Source organism: Hyalella azteca, unplaced genomic scaffold (genome assembly GCF_000764305.2).
Source record: "Hyalella azteca isolate HAZT.00-mixed unplaced genomic scaffold, Hazt_2.0.2 contig14103, whole genome shotgun sequence".
NCBI lineage: Eukaryota > Metazoa > Arthropoda > Malacostraca > Amphipoda > Hyalellidae > Hyalella > Hyalella azteca.
The window spans coordinates 89,494-108,751 of NW_025944001.1; the positions used below are offsets into that span (position 1 = coordinate 89,494).

The 19,258-nt window shown below is 37.3% G+C and overlaps 2 protein-coding genes across 2 annotated transcripts in view; one reads left to right on the top strand and one right to left on the bottom strand.

The window, feature by feature from the left end:
- LOC108664662 (G protein-coupled receptor kinase 1) overlaps nt 1–8,960 on the top strand; it is a 48,071-nt gene extending 39,111 nt beyond the window's left edge. Inside the window, exons 6-15 of the mRNA XM_047883953.1 lie at nt 2,867–2,918; nt 3,355–3,546; nt 4,139–4,304; nt 4,802–4,943; nt 5,335–5,509; nt 5,721–5,821; nt 6,310–6,472; nt 6,798–6,966; nt 7,428–7,672; nt 8,143–8,960. Of these exons, the coding sequence (XP_047739909.1) occupies nt 2,867–2,918; nt 3,355–3,546; nt 4,139–4,304; nt 4,802–4,943; nt 5,335–5,509; nt 5,721–5,821; nt 6,310–6,472; nt 6,798–6,966; nt 7,428–7,672; nt 8,143–8,337 (1,600 nt within the window). The 3' untranslated portion in view covers nt 8,338–8,960. The remainder of the gene's footprint in view (nt 1–2,866; nt 2,919–3,354; nt 3,547–4,138; nt 4,305–4,801; nt 4,944–5,334; nt 5,510–5,720; nt 5,822–6,309; nt 6,473–6,797; nt 6,967–7,427; nt 7,673–8,142) is intronic.
- A 5,025-nt stretch (nt 8,961–13,985) lies between these two features.
- LOC108664663 lies at nt 13,986–18,253 on the bottom strand. The gene is made up of 5 exons (XM_018151326.2): nt 18,159–18,253; nt 16,689–17,863; nt 16,374–16,450; nt 15,663–15,851; nt 13,986–14,973 (listed from the first exon to the last, which is right to left on the bottom strand). Exons 1-5 carry the CDS (start codon nt 18,205–18,207, stop codon nt 14,739–14,741), a joined length of 1,725 nt encoding a protein of 574 aa, XP_018006815.1. The 5' UTR covers nt 18,208–18,253; the 3' UTR covers nt 13,986–14,738.
- Between the last annotated feature and the right edge of the window lie 1,005 nt (nt 18,254–19,258).

Consider the following 19,258-nt stretch of genomic DNA (forward strand, 5'->3'; position numbering starts at 1 on the left):
AATCTGAAGGCAATATCCGAAATTGGAGATTTTTTTTGGTTGTGGTTCTCAATGTTTTAATTCCTAACTAGTTTGTCAATGATTTTTTCTAGATGGAATTGGGACATTTTTTATGTTTATTTGCGCTAACGTACACTCAAGTTAGATTTACATGAATAATCAATAAAGTCGATGGTAAATTTTGTGATACTCGCATTTGGATTCGTAGTTACTTAAAGTAATTTGATATTTTTCATAATTTTATTATGCTCTCTTTACTTGTTTGGTTCTCTTTGCTTGCTTCCAAGGCTAAATCTTGTTCACGATTTTATTATTCATAAGTTTAATCTAACCTCCAGGAAACCCATATGCTGATCATTCCAAAATCCCGTAATTAGAATGGAACTTAAGTTTCCTCTAGCGGTCAAAAGCGAGCCCTCTCTTCTCATTATTATTTTAAATTGGTGTAGTTGCGGCGACTGAAAGTGGCTTATTAGCTGGAGATGCCAGAAAAATATAATCTGGACATTTATATAATCCACCTTTTAGCTACGGATCGAGATCCCCGAAAAATTCACATTGCTGCAAATGCAAAGGTCTATGTAACTCAACTTCTCTCCCCTCATTCCCTACTCGGCATTGCTTTTCTTTCAGTTTCTGTAGACTTCTTTGATATTGCAAAGCAAAAGCGTTCTATTTAGATATAAGAACTGTCAGAAGCAGATCTCTGAGCCGCGAGTTTCCTGTGACATTTTACCAGATTTTATCGTCCGAAATTCCATAAAACATCCGCAATTTTTTCTTTGACACTCGCGTCGTGCAATGAACTCGAATTTGGACCCAAGTATGAAAAATGGTGTCTAATGCAAATGCCTGGGATAATAAAAGTTTTCTCGTTTTCAAGAGAGTTGAGAAAACTGAGTTAGACTCATAAAAAACGTCGACGCGAGGCCTTGGCGACTTTCAGATTTTCTCAGCAGAAAAATATCGTTATTTCGTCAGTAGGAATCTAGTTAGGACGAGAGTCGGGAATTTATTTATGCCTTTAAACTGCCCTTGAATGCCTTAGTATCAAATTTCCCTTGCATACGAACTTATAGCGCCAAAAATTTTTTTACTGCAATGCGGCCTAATGCAAGTTCATGCCTCCGTATCCATTTATTTCAAACTCTTAACGGAAAAAGTGTAACGATAGTGTGATTTTAAATGAAAACAATTGTATTATCCAGAACAAGAATTTTCTTCAAAGTTGTAACGGTCGTATGGACTCTATTATAAGTCTCTATTCAAGTAAAGTTCAAACGTGCGTTCATACGGGTGTTCCGGATTAATAATGATAATATAATTATAATTCCTGGAAGAACGTCATTGAAATTTTAGTTATCCAAACAATATTTAAATAACTCTTCCCTGGTATATATTATGTTGTATAAAACGAGTTCAGAAATTTCTGCTGTAAGTAATAATTGCCGTATAAATTTGATGTACCAATTCTCTATTTTTGTATCAGCCTGCAATCGACTTGTTTGTGTGTGCTTGACCTGTCTCTTATACACATCTAGATGTGTATAAGAGACAGTGTAATGAGTGACGTCACTGTGGCTCACTAGCTAGTGTCCGTTGTAATGAGTGACGTCACTGTGCCTCACTAGCTAGTGTGTTCTAATAAGTAGTGTCACTGTAGCTCACTAGCTAGTGTGTTCTAATAAGTAGTGTCACTGTAGCTCACTAGTTATTGTCTGTTATAATAAGTAGAGTCACTGTAGCTCACTAGCTAGTGTCTGTTATAATAAGTAGCGTCACTGTGCCTCACTAGCTAGTGTATGTTATAATGTAGCGTCACTGTAGCACACTAGCTAGTGTCTGTTATAATAAGTAGTGTCACTGTAGCTCACTAGCTAGTGTCTGTTATAATAAGTAGCGTCACTGTAGCTCACTAGCTAGTGTCTGTTATAATAAGTAGTGTCACTGTAGCTCACTAGCTTGTGTGATGTAACGGTCCTCATTTAGCAGTGTTTGATGAGAGGTCGGACTCTTTGCCTGCCTCCCAATTTGGGCGTGAGAGGGAACTGTGTCAACGGCCTCGCTTTCTTATTCATTTCTGGCTAGCTTTATTAATGGTCCGGGGAGGCGTGATGTGTTATGTGTCTAAAATTTTATTGCGAAAGTATATTTATTTTTTATTGCATAGCTACCAGATGGAATATAATTGTTTTTGCTATCATAGAACATTCAACGCGTGCAATTTCACTTTCTACCTTGAAGACAATTTCGACTTCTATGTTTTTTATTTCATGTCTGGGATCATGGGAGAGGAAAATTCTCGCTGACGCTCATTTACCGTGACGCGAATGTGTCGAGTCGAGTCGAGTTTCTTACGCTCTTAAAACCCACGTCGCAAAAGTTAACGCGAAGTTAACTCGACGCATTTTTATTATGTGCATGCAAGTACCGGCGCTCCTAGTTTCTTTAACTTCGGCATTTATTGCTGCGAAGAATTTACTCCTATTTACTGGCAATAAAACATCGTCTCAGAAATATTATTCTATTTGGAATTTTCCTGGATAATCCCTGCATAATCATGATGTCATATTTTGTACATTTATAAAATTGTTATAGTAGTGCGTAAAAACAATACTTTCTTATTCTAGGTATGGTGAAGAACTGAATGCGGGAGAATAGTCTGGCCAGCTAAAATAATAATCCAAAAGATTTATGTAGTGCAACTAATTCTCTCGATTGCGCGCTTGCTTTTCTGTGTGCAAATGAATGTCCGAATTCATTATGTTCCACTTTATTTTTAGTGAGAGGGAAAGTTTATATTTGTTCTTATTTTTCTGTTTATTCTATTTCATTATTTACTGACACTTTATTCTTTTTCCAACAGTGAAAAGTACACCAGATTTTGTCAATGGAAAAACTTGGAGCTCAATATTCAGGTTAGTAATGGTTTTTGTCGATATATTTGTAGTCATGCTTGTTATTATTCCTTAGGAAGCTCAATATTCACGATAGTATTAAGTCCTTGTTATCTTGGCTAATTTGGATTATATCATTGTTACATATGTTATACTTATAAACACACTTGCATCTTAATTGCTGCATTAAGGAAATATTGGAAGTGTAGTTTGCGTTTTTGCAGACTGGTAGAATACAATTTAATTGATATGGTAATGTCATTACAGTTAACAATGAACGACTTTAGCGTCCAATTGCATCTTATTTGCTGCATTAGGGAAATATTGGAAGTGTAGTTTGCGTTTTTGCAGACTGGTAGAATACAATTTAATTGATATGGTAATGCCATTACAGTTAACAATGAACGACTTTAGCCTGGTAGAATACAATTTAATTGATATGGTAATGCCATTACAGTTAACAATGAACGACTTTAGCGTACATCGCATCATCGGGCGTGGAGGCTTCGGTGAGGTGTACGGCTGTCGGAAGGCTGACACTGGCAAGATGTATGCAATGAAGTGTCTTGATAAGAAGAGGATCAAAATGAAGCAAGGAGAGACACTTGCTCTCAATGAGAGGATAATGCTGAGTCTCGTCAGCACTGGCGTGAGTGCGGCTTAGGTTTCTCCTTTCAAACTAACAATATGCCCAGCCCTAGACTGCATGAACGTTACTTATTATTATCTTAGTAACTTCTAATTTTAATTTTGGCTTATCACAAATATTGCATTGAATTTGAGATCATCCGTCATAATTTTTACTTCATTTGTAGTGCCTCAGTCACGATAGGAATGTAGTGACATTCGTATCTTATGCTTGCTCAAAACTATTACATTCATTCCATTTTCTAAGGTGACCCAGCGTAGAGCAACTTGACTGCGGGTTTAGTTTGTTGGATTGATGTTATGTTGGCAGGATCTATCGCACTTTCTTTCTATGTGTTGCTCATGCGGGCCGGCTGACGTCATGTGCAAGCTATAACTTTCACATGCGTCGTCTTTTCTATTACTCTTGTTTGTTTCAATTGGATCACATTTAAATACTGACACAACTCTCGAGGTTACCGACACTATTTGGCTTTGAATAACAACGTACGTTACCACTGCCCTAAAGTTACTTTGTCCCACCATGTTTGATTATGTACGTTCATGTTACTTACTTTGTCCCACCATATTTAATTATGTACGTTTGTGTTCAGGTGGACTGTCCATTCATCGTATGCATGACTTACGCGTTTCACACTCCCGACAAGCTGTGCTTCATCTTGGACCTGATGAACGGCGGTGACCTCCACTACCACCTCTCCCAACACGGTGTATTCGACGAGAACGAAATGAAGTTCTACGCTGCCGAAGTCACTCTAGGTAATTTATAGTGAAAATATGTCTCTGTTAGTTGAATTGGGTATAGATTATGATGCATGTGATCAAAACTAACAAAATCTATTGCTCGTGACTTCTTTTTTTTGTAATAGACACTAAATTGTATTAGTGCTCTATTTGCGCAGTGTCTTCTCTTACCGCCATTTTTGTCATTCTTAAATATTCACATGGTGTACTTCGAATAGTGAATTAGTAATTTCACAAACAAGTTGAAGTACAAACCATCTACTATTGATCCTATTTGGATCATTTTAATCGGAAACGAAATTCGAAATAGGACAGTCCTTGAATATACTATCTACTTAATCATTTGATAAAAACAATATGTAAATATTTAGTATGACCTAAAAATAGTATGCTTCTTGTATACCGTTCCCTCGCTCTTGTGCATGCTTTAAATTCATAACGCGTCGCCAAGTTTCCGACGCCTACCGACGAATCGATGTTGCAATTTGCGTTGACGGGTCGCACTCTTGCAGGCCTGGAACACATGCACCGACGCTACATCGTTTACCGGGACTTGAAGCCCGCGAATATCCTGCTGGACGAGCACGGCCACGTCCGGATATCTGATCTCGGCCTCGCCTGTGACTTCTCAACTAAGAAGCCGCATGCTTCTGTGTACGATACTTGCTGGTCTTCCATCTCTACTTTTACTTGCAACATGAATTAATTATTCAGCATGTTTAACTTAAGAATTTTTGACGTCACTTAACATGTTTTTACAAGAGCAAATAATGTGTTATGTATTGCCATAATTTTATTTATAAAATGTTCACATTATGCCAACTTATTTTTTTACATTTAATGTGATACGTTATATAAATTTTTTAATTTTCATTATCTCTATTCACTTTCATGGTTTAATTTTATGCAGCACTATTAGAAAAAAAAAGAAGTACAGCAACTCTATGATTTTGAATATTTTAATTTATGTTCATAGTAAAAAAGTGCAGCAACTCTATGATTTAGAATATTTTCATTTATGTTAATAGTTTAAGCTTCTGTGCAGAGGCACCCACGGCTACATGGCGCCAGAGGTGCTCAGCAAAGGCACGGCGTACGACAGCTCCGCGGACTGGTTCTCGTTCGGCTGTATGCTCTACAAGTTACTTAAAGGCCACTCACCTTTCCGGCAACACAAGACTAGGGATAAGCATGAAATTGACCGCATGACTTTAACCATGGTGAGTTTAGTTGGTTTTTGCTTATGTGAAATTAGTATTTAAAAAATAATTATTTCAGAACTATCTGATACAGTTTCGAAACTGACATTTTTAAAGCATTGTCCTAGCTTGTAGTCTGTCTGATAATTTTGAAATCTAATCCATTGGCAGTTCTCCTATTAATGTAATCTGTCGTACACTCTATTAATGTAATTTGTCGTACCCTCTGCAGAACGTAGAACTGCCCGACACGTTCACCAACGAGCTGAGGTCGTTACTGGAGAGCCTCTTACACCGCGACGTCGACAAGAGACTAGGATGCCGTGGCAGAGGGTGTGTCAATGATAGATAGAATTAAATTCCTTCGTAGCAAGTGTGAAGTTCTTATTAGGTTCATAGATTAGATATAATTTCTGAGAAAAGATTTCGAGCGTTAACTTACTGCAAACATTATTTTTAATATTTTTGGTGTTGTTTATTCCGCTGAGATACCATGTATTTTACGTTTGTCTTATTCGAATTCAAATTGTTTGGCGATTGTTTGTGCAATTATATGGACAAAAGAGTTTTATGGTAACAAATTCATTACTTTCTATTTATTTGATAAAAAAACAATTGTAGTTATAACACATACCTCTTTTACTTGGTCATTTAAATTCTTTGTCGGTTGTCTTTTTAATGGTGACTAAATGGCCGATCTAATACCTGATCAGTCATAACATTATTCAATTGTAGCTAAATCATCGATTGATTTGTGGTATATTTTTAATAGTATATCAATTGATTAATTTACATGTTCTAACTGATCGGTTACTCGACAGAGCGGACGAGATCAAAGAGCACGCATTCTTCCGGAGCTTAGACTGGCAGCAGGTGTACGTGCAGCAATACCCGCCGCCTCTCATACCCCCCAGAGGCGAGGTCAATGCTGCTGATGCTTTCGACATCGGCTCCTTTGACGAAGAAGATACCAAGGGCATTAAAGTATGGCTTTACCGCTCACTGTGGTTCTCTTGTGGTATTGAGATTGCAATCAATTGCGATTGCGCTCGATTGCTGTTAGTCTTTGTTCATGTTTTTTTTTTATATTTTGTTTTTTTTTTTTAGTTTTTTGTTATTTTGTTTATTTTATTTTTTTTACTTTCTCGATATCAATTAGGTTCTGTTTTGCTGTATCTTTGTTGTGCTTAGTTTTCTGTTCTTAGATTTCACCTTTTGTTTTTCTTAATTTGGTCTTTCTCTTTATATTATTATTTAAAGTGAGAGAAAGGAATTACTTTGTGTACATGCTAGGTGAATTTTCGTGCAGTTGACGGAGGCAGATCAGGCGCTCTACCAGAATTTCCCGCTGGTGATCAGCGAGCGCTGGCAGACCGAGGTGGCGGAGACTGTGTTCGAGGCCATCAACCAGGAGGCCGACAAACATGAGCTCAAGAAGAAAGCCAAGCATAAACATAAGTTCGACACCGACGAAAAAGGTCAGAATATTGTATTGAACCTTCCTCTTCTCGTACCTTCCTCTTCTCGTACCTTCCTCTTCTCGTACCTTCCTCTTCTCGTGCCTTCCTCTTCTCGTACCTTCCTCTTCTCGTGCCTTCCTCTTCTCGTGCCTTCCTCTTCTCGTGCCTTCCTCTTCCCGTACCTTCCTCTTCTTGTTTACTCCAGTACGGTAGAAAGGCTGGAAGCTTGAAACAAAAATGAGGTTAACAGTACGAATTCACTATTTGATTTGTTGTAATTTTTCTTTAAATATACAATCAAAAGTCGAAAACTTTAGATGATTAAAAAGCAAGTTTATTATTCAGCGTATATGAAATTTATTTCGAATTTATCATTTGATCAGTTTTTTGCTAGATCTCATGTGAATGTAATTGTAATTGGAAAATTTCTTTTATTTAAGTGATTAGTAATGTAATTTTTCATTTGTCCACCAAATCAGAATCGGATTGCATCATTCATGGATATATCAAGAAGCTGGGCGGGCCTTTCACATCGGCGTGGCAAACACGCTACGCAAAACTCTACCCTAACAGGGTTGAGCTTCATGCTGATTCAGGGTCCGGAAAACCTGAACTTATTTTCATGGACCAGCTGGAGGAAGTATCGTCCGATCTGGTGCAGTACAAAGGAGAAAACTGCATCGTGCTCAAAACCAAAGATAATAAGATCGTCCTCACAAACCCTGTAAGAAATGCTCTCGTGCTTACCAATTCAGAGCATTTTAATTGTTGTGAGAAAGTAGTTTCGTGTGAACTAAGGCATTTAAATTGTGTCATGCAGTTCTCTGCCTTTTTATTTATTTCTAAGCTTTATCAAGCTGCTGACATCGAGGTCCTCGTCGCTATGCACGTTGATGGCATCAGGTAGAAATAAGCCTATGAGATGTGAAATAAACGTGTGAAGTGTAGTGAAACGAGCATGTGGGTCGTGCAATAATTTATTGCCTGTAAATATTTTCCTTGTGCTCCGCTTGCGAAGTGTTCATTCGCTGCCGTGTCATCGGAAGTATGCCTGAGCTTGCAATGCAGTCCTTGACTACACGAATAGAACCCAAACTAGTGGTCTTCATGCTGTTTCAAGACTACACAAGCATTGTGAAATTGCTAATTCTCGCGTGTTTTTGTCCAGTATTTTGACGTGGTTGTATATTTCAGGACGAGATCGGTCTAAAGGAGTGGGCCAACTCGCTAAGAACGGCGCACAAGATGTCCCTGGAACTGTTGAGTAACATGGCCCGCAAAGCTGGAAAAATTTACGGTGCTGCTTCTGATGCCCCGGTGCCCGCATGTCCAGGAGCAGCTGCAGCGGGTGCTCATAAGGCGCCGCTACTTACTAGGAACGGTAATTGAGTGCAATGTATTAAGATCATTTAATCGCTGCTTAAATCGCAAGCTAACTCAGAATTTGAAGCAGAAAACCGCCACAAAATTCAGCATATTTTCATTGACAATACGTCGTATAGTTCCATCATCAGTTCTGCAATAGTTCAACAAAAATCTGGTGAATCTTCGTGTCGTTTTATTTATTTTTTAATACTTACTTGAAACTCTTCACAGTCTGACGCACTTCTTCATGGGATAAAAGTTTCTTGCTAGATACATACTCACCCGAAAGCCATGTTTTCACTGTGAAAGTTCAAGACAATTTTTGGAAACGAGCATTCGAATTCTCGCCTTATTTACCAAAAAATATGAGCCAATGTTGTGAAGAAACTGTCTCTGAGGGCTGCCCTTGTGGTCTCTAATGTATTTGTTTTTAGGGCAAAAACTTGGCTAACGGCGTGCAGTTTTTCCGGTGCTGACAAAAGGCTCGAGTTCGTGCATATTTAATCTCAAAATATTTACGGCTATTCGCAGTTCATTACATTGACGTTGCGCTACAAAAGAGTCATCGCTCATTTTGCTTGTCAACTGACCTTCAAAAGACATTATTCCTTAACCCTCTACCGCCATATGTCACTCTCCGGGAACATATTTTTTAACTTGAATTATACGTAAACTATTGAGTGTAGCAACTTGAGGACCTTTGTACGCAACAGAGAACATTTTAAAGTTGTCATACGTGGCATCAGTGCAAGTCATTTTGCGCTTACTAGAACGTATCCTTTTTAGGAAGTAGGCTTGTGACAATATTGCTCCGGTTACTCATGTCAGGCGGTAGAGGGTTATCGAAAATTACGTCAGAATGTTCTTACCAGCATTAGAACCTCATTTTTTGTAGTTTATTTGAGCACGTGCATGCATGTGATTTTCTTCCAGTTATGAAGCCCTAGCTAGTCTTTTATTTTCATTTCTTGCGGGTAAATTTTTTGCGCTTGTGTCCTTGCTTTAAAAAAATATGATATAATTTGTTTAAACAGAGACAGCAATATTTCCGGTCTATTGAAATATTTCTTTCAACTGAACATTCTTTTTTGCATTTATTAATTAATTTAAGAATATCATGCACGTTGTCTTATCGATTGACGTTCAATTATTACGAAAGCTTTTATTATTTTGCCTACTATGAGCGATAGCGTCATCGTGCATTTCATTATCGATCATCAACCAATTGATAATTTGTTAATAAGGACTATTTTGTTAATAGTCACGCATAAGATCAAAGTTGTTTCAGCATGGGTGGCACACGAGTAACCTTTAACTAGAATTCAATATAGTGTCTTTATCTTTTAAGTTTGGTGATCAAATGATGGAACGTTTGTTTTAGTAACTCAATAATTCGACTAATAAGATGCAAATTACACAGCGTTTCCGCTCTAGAGATTTCGACTAAAACTTTAAATTTATAATGATCGTGTATGTGTTAAAGTACTACAACTTGTTACGACACACACTAGCTAATTTGTGTTCAATTGCACGCGAGATGATTCCTTTAGTTGGCTTTCGTGGTACAATAACAGCCTTCAATTTGGATTACAATGCTTTTAATCTCGGGTGTAATCTTATTGATGAACTGGAAGCTTTTTTGTGGATAAAATAACAATTGTGGAAAACTGAAAGCGTGGTTAGAATTGAGCGAGTTTACTTGTAGAGTTCTTCAACTTTATGATGGAAGATATTCTATTGCAATAAGACCTTGAATAGAAAAAGACTGATCGCTTATTGTTACTTGCTAAATATATTTAAATTATAAGATGGTAGGTACTCAATGGTGGATATGAGCGATGTTTGTTTGCTCTAGGAGCGTATTTTGAAGTATGCTTCATTTCCATAAGTGAGTATTTTTGTTTGAATATTCGGGCTGCATCGATTCAGTTTGGGCATGAAATTAATTAAGGTAGGCGTATTTCATTTTCGGTCGCTGGTGTGATATTTTATGAACTTATCTTTAATATCTTCCTGATTAAAATTAGGTTTATATTGAAAAATTGAAACCGTGTTAGCAACGGATTACAATTTAATATACTCATCAATTTGGCGACATTGATTTATATTCCCCACTTGTAATGCATTTGTAGAAGCTCGTATATCACTAATTCCGCTGTACACTTTCCAGAAGCCCCTGAGTCAGTTTATATAGTGGACTTCTAAGACGCTTGTTACTAGTGTATTTTCTCGAGCAAGGGATTTTTGTACATAGACGTCAACCACTTTATTTAAAGTTGTAAACACGGATTTTTTTCACGAAATGTCATTAAACAGCCAAGCTTTCCATTACTTAATATGTCCTCTAGCTTGCGATGCCTGTCCGTATCGAGAGGTGCTACAGGATGTTGCTTCGCGTTGCACGGGCATAGCAAGCGATACACGGTGTTTCTCAGTTCCATTAAAAGCCTTGTAAATAATAAGTTTAGTTCTCCATCCTCTTTACTTGGTTATAGATTATTATTGTTGCGATGGAATACGGACTGATAATGGTTCGATTTGTAAGGTGGTTCATAGTTGTGCAAATTGAATATGTTCTAGGAGAATGAAATACCATTGTATCATTTACGTGTATTTAGAAAAATCATTAGAGCGTGTGGTGTTTGAACTCCCTGGAGGTTCTCTGATGCATATACTATCGACAGCCATGTTTTAGCTTGATGTGCAATAGCGAATTAGATAGCTTCTCACGATGGTTACTCTTCTTGAGCTCAATCTTGCATACTCAAGACAATGCAAACTGCGCCCATTTTATTATACTGCCTTGTACTGGTATATTTGTCTACTCCTGCATTGTTGATATCTCTGAAATTCGTACTTTATAGTTTGTATGCATTGTTTTACGCTGTCGCTTCGATATTGGACCTGATATTTATTAGTGATTTAAGCGTGTGTTGAGAGCACTTGACTTAGCCTCTTGTGAGCACTTAGGTCTTATAGGACCCCTTTAAGGATTTTGATTTATTTATTTTGTTAGAATCAGACGGGCGACCAATTTTTGAAGTTTTTTTATCTGCCCATTCGGGTTGAGAGAAATATTTGAAAGATTCGGTCTATTCTTGAGACTCCACAGTATTTATCTCGTTGAGTGAGCACTTAATAAAGAGAGCTCTGGGACCTTTATATTCTATTTATCTGTGCTGGGTTTGTCTCATATGCTGCTTGATGAATTAAACTGACTAATAGAAGGATTGTATGTATATGCTGATCTTATTCCTCACGCTTAACTTGATTAAAAGTTCTGTATGAAGTTTTAGTTTGTAAAAACGCGTTATCAAGATGCTTATGAAGAAATTCTTTCTTGTTCTAGGGAATCAGTGCATTGAGTTGAAAAAACATCCAATATTCGTTCATGCCCGAACTTGAAGAAGCCGAGAAAAGTATTGACTTCGCATATTGGAAAGTTGGACAGAATGACAATACTTTTTTCAATCGGTCTGCAAGGCTGCATTTTCGAAGTAAAACTATGGATGCAACGTGAATTACTTATTTTAAATGAAGGCTAGAAATCTTTAGGTGTATGCGAGTTGAATTATAATATAAATAATATATACATTTTCTTTTGGAAGATACTTTATACTTGTGAATGCGGCCCCACCACATTAGATGGAAGGAATTATTTGGTGCTAAATTTCTATAAAGTTTACTGGAGAATTAGAACGGCGGCCACAGCTGCATTAGAATTGAATTCTCCCTCTTACGGTTAGGCTCCCAGTTTTTTTTTGATCGTTTGGGTAATTTCTTTCTGGGACAAGGAAATGGTAAAGTATTATTGAAAATGAGATAGGTTATTATTGCTGGTTCGTTAGAGTAGGGTCAGAAACTATTTGTAGTGATGCACAGTCTAAATTTTTTAATCCTTTCGTTATTCTAAATTAAGCGTTTTTTCGTAAATTTAGAAGGTTGACAATTTCTTGGGTTGGGAGTCGACCGAGAAAGTAGTTGGAGTTTTCATTATTATGTGTCATGTAGTCGTTTCGTGATAAAGCATGTGCGTGTTCCGAATTATTATAGTATTCTTTCACAATGCCACGTGAGAGTGTAATAGCAAATTTTATATAATTATGTCCAGTCTATAAATAGATATCATTTCATGCAGCTTTTGCGGGACATCCGCTTTAGAGAGCTGTTACTCTTCTATGTAACTTTTATTTATTTTCAAGGGAACTGAGGATTTTGAAGTTAGCGTGTGCACTGTTTTCTGCATGTTTGAGTGCTCACTTGACTCGGGCCTTCCGAATATTTGGTCTTGAGTCCTTTTACATTGTTTTCAATAACTTCAATGTTGTTGCATAAGTATGTGTTGAAGGTATTTAACTGTATGATTGTGAGGAAAATTTGTGCTACCGATTCCCCGTATGTAATCAAATTTTCACACGTTAATAACACCGGATAATTTTTTGGTATTGGTTGCCACGCTGATATTGGGTCGTATGATTTGCAATGGCAAATACTCAGTAAGGTCATGTGCTTGAGTATCGTTTATTTGTCTTTCAACTCATCGGTAAGATATTAACTACAGGATGCGTTATGCGGCTAATGTTTCATGAATAGTTTTTCAGGCTTGTTTTTTTTTTTTTGAGATTTCGATAGGGTTTTCGGCTTTATAAGTCTCCGTGGAAACTCTTTAACAAAGTTTCCGGCACAATGCAAAGTTTTTTTTTAAGATTCATTTATTGATTGCCCTCAAGCTGTGTGGTTGGACACTTTATTTCCCAGGTATTCTAGTACGGTATTATATCCGGGTATTCTTGACTGAAGGGTAGTTTTTATTTTTGAACTTAAGAAATATATGAATATTTTTATTCGCTTCAAGCAAGTCAAAGGTGCATTCGAACTGTGGTCGCTAATAATTTTCCGGCATTTAAATTTATACGTTTTGTTTCTGCAACGGAAGGCATGGTACTGTCGAAACACATTCTGTTTTCAGGAGAAGCAAGCACAAATTAAAAAGAAGCGAAATATTTTACAGTCTCAGCGCGAACAAAAAGTATAATTTTAATCACTATCATCCAAATTCTGGGACGCATGCTTATGACCATGAACATTCTATGTAAAGTTGTTCACTTGCAGCGTGTAAAAGCGACAAGGTTTTTTTCATTTCCATTCAGAATTACTTAAGCGAAGGAAAAAATTTTTGAGTGCGATATATTTATTCCTTTTATTTGTAAATAGAAACTTCCAGGAAAAAAACCTGACTCTGTTATGAACTTCGTGCCAGAGGATGAGCAAAAGATCTAAAATTTTCATTGATGTCAGTTATAATTTTTTTATGTTCATAAATTTCAAAATTAAAATTTTTTTGGAGGATTTTGTTTGTAGATTTTTTTTTAGTCTTGATCACCTGAACGCTGTTTGATAGTTGATACAACTGATGTCATTATCGACTGTAAAATTCGGTGCTCAGACATTGTGAGCCCAGGAACAACTCGCTGGGGTTCTGCCCTTTCAGCCAAATGTAGCGCACGAAAATTAAAATGGTTTGTCGTACGTGAAGTGAGCAAAGACCTTCGACGTTCAGCGCTTAGTTATAAAGTTTTCCCATTTCCCATATTCGTTTATGTAACAAAAGAAACGGTTTCTTGTTTTTCAATCGAAATAACATATAGGTTCATAATAAATTATTAAATGTGTTCTATTTAGATGCAAGTTTATTTCTAGATGTAAAATTAATTGTAATTACCAATATTTATTCTATCTCGAGCATATTACTAATAACCAGAGACTGAAGTATAGGGCCAAATTGGATTATATCCAATGATCTCTATACTTGTTTTAGAACGAATTATTGTTGCAATACTAATATTAGCAAAGTACATCCTTGTACTACAAAGTAAAGAGTCGTGTGCACTCGGTAAAAATTACTGATTATTATACGAAATACTGCCAGGTACGTCGATCCGTAACTCATCTTCCAGCATACATACACGGGTATCTTGAAACAAGGGAGCAGACTCAGGAGAAGCTTAAATTAATAATTGATGAGTATGGGAGTAATTTGTGTTTCTCACGTGTGTGAAAACATTCGGGATCCACATCAAGACAATAGCATAGGTTTGGTTATTTTCTAATAAAAAGGAAGCAGAATTAACCCGTGCGTATTCCAGTCTGTAAAGAATGTAATTATGTAATATAATATAAAGAGTTTAATGTGTTATTTCCCCCACTTGAATTCATAGCCGTTTAAACACCAAAAATATTAACACCACCAACGACTTGTCTTTTCAAGATTTCATCTATGCTGCGGCTAAGAGGCGCGAGTCAAGAGATATTTATCACGTTTGAGCTACGACAAGATTATCATTGTAAATCTGTAAATGGTACCGTGACGGAAGCTACAGGATAAAAACGCGATTTAATGTTTCATGGAATAGTCCTTGGTTATTCTAATAACCAGAAAGAGTGTGCGGGAAGACGTCGTCTCTCGGTCTGAAGCAATAGCGCGTGTACACGTAGTACATGAGCTGCTTCACGCGCATTGGGTTGCCCCTCGCTACGGCGTCCAGCCATCGCTCCAGCTCAGAAGTCGAGGGCAGATGGAAGAGCCGTTGCAGCCACTTGTAGGTCTCGGGGTCTTGTTGGTAGAGCCCCATAGCCAATAGCTTTTCGCGAGCTGAAAATCTGTCGGAGATAATACGATGTTTCGATTATAGTTCCGGAATAAATCGGAAAAATCGATGCGAGAAATTGGAATATAATTCGTGGTACATAGATAAACGGGAGAAATAACATAGTAATGAATAAGAATACTTATAATTTTTTAGACCTAAAATTGAGTGATGCACGAAACATTGTAACGAGACCCATCGATGAAAGCAATCTAGTTATTCGGATCAAAAGCCACAAATACTTAAATTCAATGAATGAAATGAAATTATGTTTAATCAACTTTTTTACAGTGTTGATAATCTACTAAGAAAATGCACAGCAGTATCATGAAATTTCTAACTGAATTCACATTTAGAAATTTAACCGCATTAGACATTTCGTACAAAGAAAAGTAACGGCATTTGGCCTCCCCCTGCTGCTTCACACTCATAAATATTCATCAATTCAATGCAATTCAGTATGGACGAGACATTTAAGATTAACGTGTGACTCCCTCGCCCAACGTGTACCTCCTTATGCAAAAAAATAAAACTCAGTACTCACTGCAGTGAGTGACAAGAGAGCGCATTTTCTCGTCGACGAAAACGTTAAGTCGCGGACGGACAGACAGACGGACGGACATGGCGAGCACAAAAGGGCATTTTTCCATAAATGAGAAAATGCGCTAAAAATACCAACGCAACAGCCTCTACAAGCCTGACCTGGCCCCTTGAGTGGAGTCGCATCCTGCCTTCAGCTGCATGGTGAAGAAGACCATCTGATCCTGCGTGAGGAAGCGCGATGACGCCGCCACGAGGTCTGCGATGGTCTGCAGTTGTGGTCTGGTGGCGAGACGGCGAGCGAGTTGCAGGTAGCGCCTACGAAGCACTTTTACTTGCTCCTTGTACTTCCTGCCATGATAGGAGATTGTCAATACTATGAATTTGGTTAACCCTTGTCGGACTGCGTAGGTAGAATGAATGATACGTACACTAGGTTCGAGGGCTAAGAACTTCTCAAATCAGGAACTCTACTTTTATTTAGAAAATCTTAGCTAAACACACAGCAATTTGAAAGAAATAAAAATTTAAAGCAGACGAATAAAATGATTTGAAAATCCTGATTACTTGCCGATTCTACGAATACGAGTGGCCACTAAATTATAAAGCCTACCAAAATTTTAAGAAATAATCCAAAAACGTCATCGAAACTATTTTAGACTAAATCTATACATCAGTCAATCTATATATAGAGTAATAGAGAAATAAAACAATACAAACAAATAATATGAAAACCTTGCAAAACTACGTTAAACTCGCAAAATACCGCAGCAACATATTGAATAATAAAAATACTAAAAGGCTCAAACCATAACAATTTTTCTTATCAACTAGGATAATCATGAGAAGTCCGTTTCCAACAACATCACCCACCTAAGAGACACGTTCTTTGCTAGGAGTTGTTCAACGAGGTCAGGGTCTGACATGAGAAGAGTTTTGTCCTCAACCTCCTGAAAATAAAAATTCCGTGAGGGGAAAAAAATTCAAAATATTTACATCCACGAACTCTTAGCTACGTGGATGCAGTGTGTGAATATGGGGCGTATCACAGCAATCAATTTTGCCGGAAATGAAACATTTCATCGGGATAAAAAAGTGGACTGGCCTTCGTCCTTGGAATGCAAGTGTCAGAAATCGCAAATTATAAATAAAATTAATAAAGACTTGCGCCTAGAAGCAAATAAATACCTTCTGCTTAGCATAGCCAGGTGAGGTGCTGAAGGCTGTCACTAGCAAGGGAGTGACTGTGGTGCTCTGCTCGACCGAAGTATCAATGGTGTACACAGGGCACTGCATGCCGTTCCAGGTGCGTCGCTTGCCGCTGCTGCGAATGCACATCACCGTCTTGCTGTCATTCCCCACACGTCCCGTCATGAAGAAGTTCTCTGGAATCGAGAGCTCGCCCGTAGACGAATCGGGAGTCTCAAAATCGGGATCAGAATACGCAAGTTGACGCATTCTCTCTTCTTCACCAAGATCATTTTCGTTCTCATCTTCATCTGACTCATCACTAAGTCCACCAAATATTGACTTGTGAAGTTGTTCAAAAAGAAGATTCATGTTTTTGGATAGGTCATCGCCTTTTCGAGGTGCTAATTCAGCCAGACTATCCTTTAAATCTGCAATGATTTGGTCTCCATCATCATCTTCCGAACTATTAAAGTCTGACAGATAATCATGAACCCTTCGCTTCTTAGGTCTTCTAGCTAGTTTTTGGTGTAGCATCTTTTGCTGCGCGGTTTGCAGATTCTGCAATTGCTTTGGAGTAAGCTTTTTTCCAGTGAGCGCGGGCGGCATGCTCTTGGGGTGCAGCCTGCCACCACCCCGCCCAGCAGCCCCACCACGCTTCCTCATAATAGAGTTTTTGTGGTACTTTGCTTTTGATGGCGAAGCTTCTTCAGACATCACTTCTGAAATCTTCCTCTTCCGTGGGCTCTCTTCAGACTCAACAGGAGTTGTTTCTTGAGCTTTCTGCGTGTCTTTGCGGAGCTCTTTCAGGGCTTCAGAACTGATACGAAAAGACCCTGTTGGGAGCTTTTCCATTTTTCCCTCCTTCAACAACTTTTGCAAAGTTTGTGTGGACAACTGCATCCTCAAAAGCTTTTTGGCACTTTCTTGATTTTGCTCTTCATCATTGCCAGTGGCTTCTCCATCCCCTACATCATTCTTCTCTCCTCTAGCCTCAGGAGTTTCTTCTTGATTTTTGGAAGTGTCAGGTGACTCAGAGTCTGCAGCCTCTTCTTGATCACCTGCAGTGCCATCAGTAGCACCAGATCTGTCTAGTTCACCAGAGTCATCTTCAACCACTTCATTAATTTCTTCATCTGCATTGATTTCATCATCACCTTGAACACCAACTGTAGCTGAAATACATCATTCATTCTTTCAATAACATGACATGTTTCCTACCCAAGATGTGTCATCAAAATATAAGAATACTTACGATTTACATTTCAAGGCTAGTTGACATAGAAGGCTTTCAATTTACTGATGTTAGATTGCATGAACTTGTATCATCCAAAGTCTGTATTCTAACATTGGTAGTTATATCCTACGCCATTTTTTAGGTGAACATTAATTCAATTTGATAATAGTGAGGCTATGAACTGGTGAAGCCACAAATTTATTCAATAATAATCTCATTCAATGCTGACATACCTTCACAAGCAACATCCAAGGGCTCTTGATCTTCTTCTACTGAAGCCATTATCCTAAAAAATTATTTTCATGGAGCAAAAAAAAAAATTGTTTTTACAATGGAGAGAAAGTTTTAAATTTTGTGGCACCTGAAATAGATTTAAAAATGAATACAACGCCTCATATTTAGTATCAATTTGTAAATTAAAATTTGAATTGAAATTAAAGTTAAATGAATATTTTCTAGTGTATTGACTTAATTTTAATTACAATTAATGACACACAAGTTGCTGAAACTGCATGTACCTTGCCTCTCATCACTAAAAACCATATACCATCAAAAAGGGTGATAAGGGACAATTTTTTTTTTTGCAGATAACTTCTTACCATGAAACATTTCACAAACGAGTTTGGGCTCATTTTACATGTTTTGTATGTCATACAATAGCAAACATGTTTGCTATTGTATGACATCTTCAAAAAATTCCATTTGCTATTTGTAAGTTGCCAGAAGCAAAAAAAAAAAATGTCCAGAATTACCCTTGGGAATGGGGTAATCCAGGACACTTGAAATAAAACTTAACTTCAAAAAGTTTGAAGCATGCAGAGTGCACTCATCTTTTACTAACAGTACTTCGAAGACCTCCTTTTCATTTGTAGATGATGTAGATGCAGAATAAATGACATTTGCTGTGATTTGTACTATATTCGTTTTCCCTTTATTGTTGATATTACCATATCCATTTTTCATTGACAAAATTATTTTTTCCATTCTATATCTAACACTTTAAACCCCTGCAACCTTGTCCACTGCAAGCTTCATATCAGCAGACATATAGCATTTCCTCCATAAGCTTTCACCATTTTAATTAGGTCAAGTGAATTCATTCACTATAACAAAAAAATCATAAAAGACATAGTACCTGAAACAGAAAGAAATATTTTAGTGACAATCATCATATTTTTTGGAGAAATAAATCATATTTTACGTTAATTATATATACTCTTCATTCTATGTTGCTCGGTGAACAATTCTATACATGAAATTTTGTACACAATTTTGTGATGACCAAGGAAGCATTAATTTTTTTATGTGAAGTTTTTTTGCTGAGATAGGTAAA

Excerpts from the sequence above, each read along its gene's own strand:
- LOC108664663 (XM_018151326.2), bottom strand. The coding sequence starts at position 18,207 with ATGGCTTCAGTAGAAGAAGATCAAGAGCCCTTGGATGTTGCTTGTGAA. Across the intron at positions 15,852-16,373 it reads GCAAAGAACGTGTCTCTTAG|GAAGTACAAGGAGCAAGTAA; the intron begins GTGGGTGATGTT and ends CTATCATGGCAG. Across the intron at positions 14,974-15,662 it reads GACTCCACTCAAGGGGCCAG|ATTTTCAGCTCGCGAAAAGC; the intron begins GTCAGGCTTGTA and ends TATCTCCGACAG.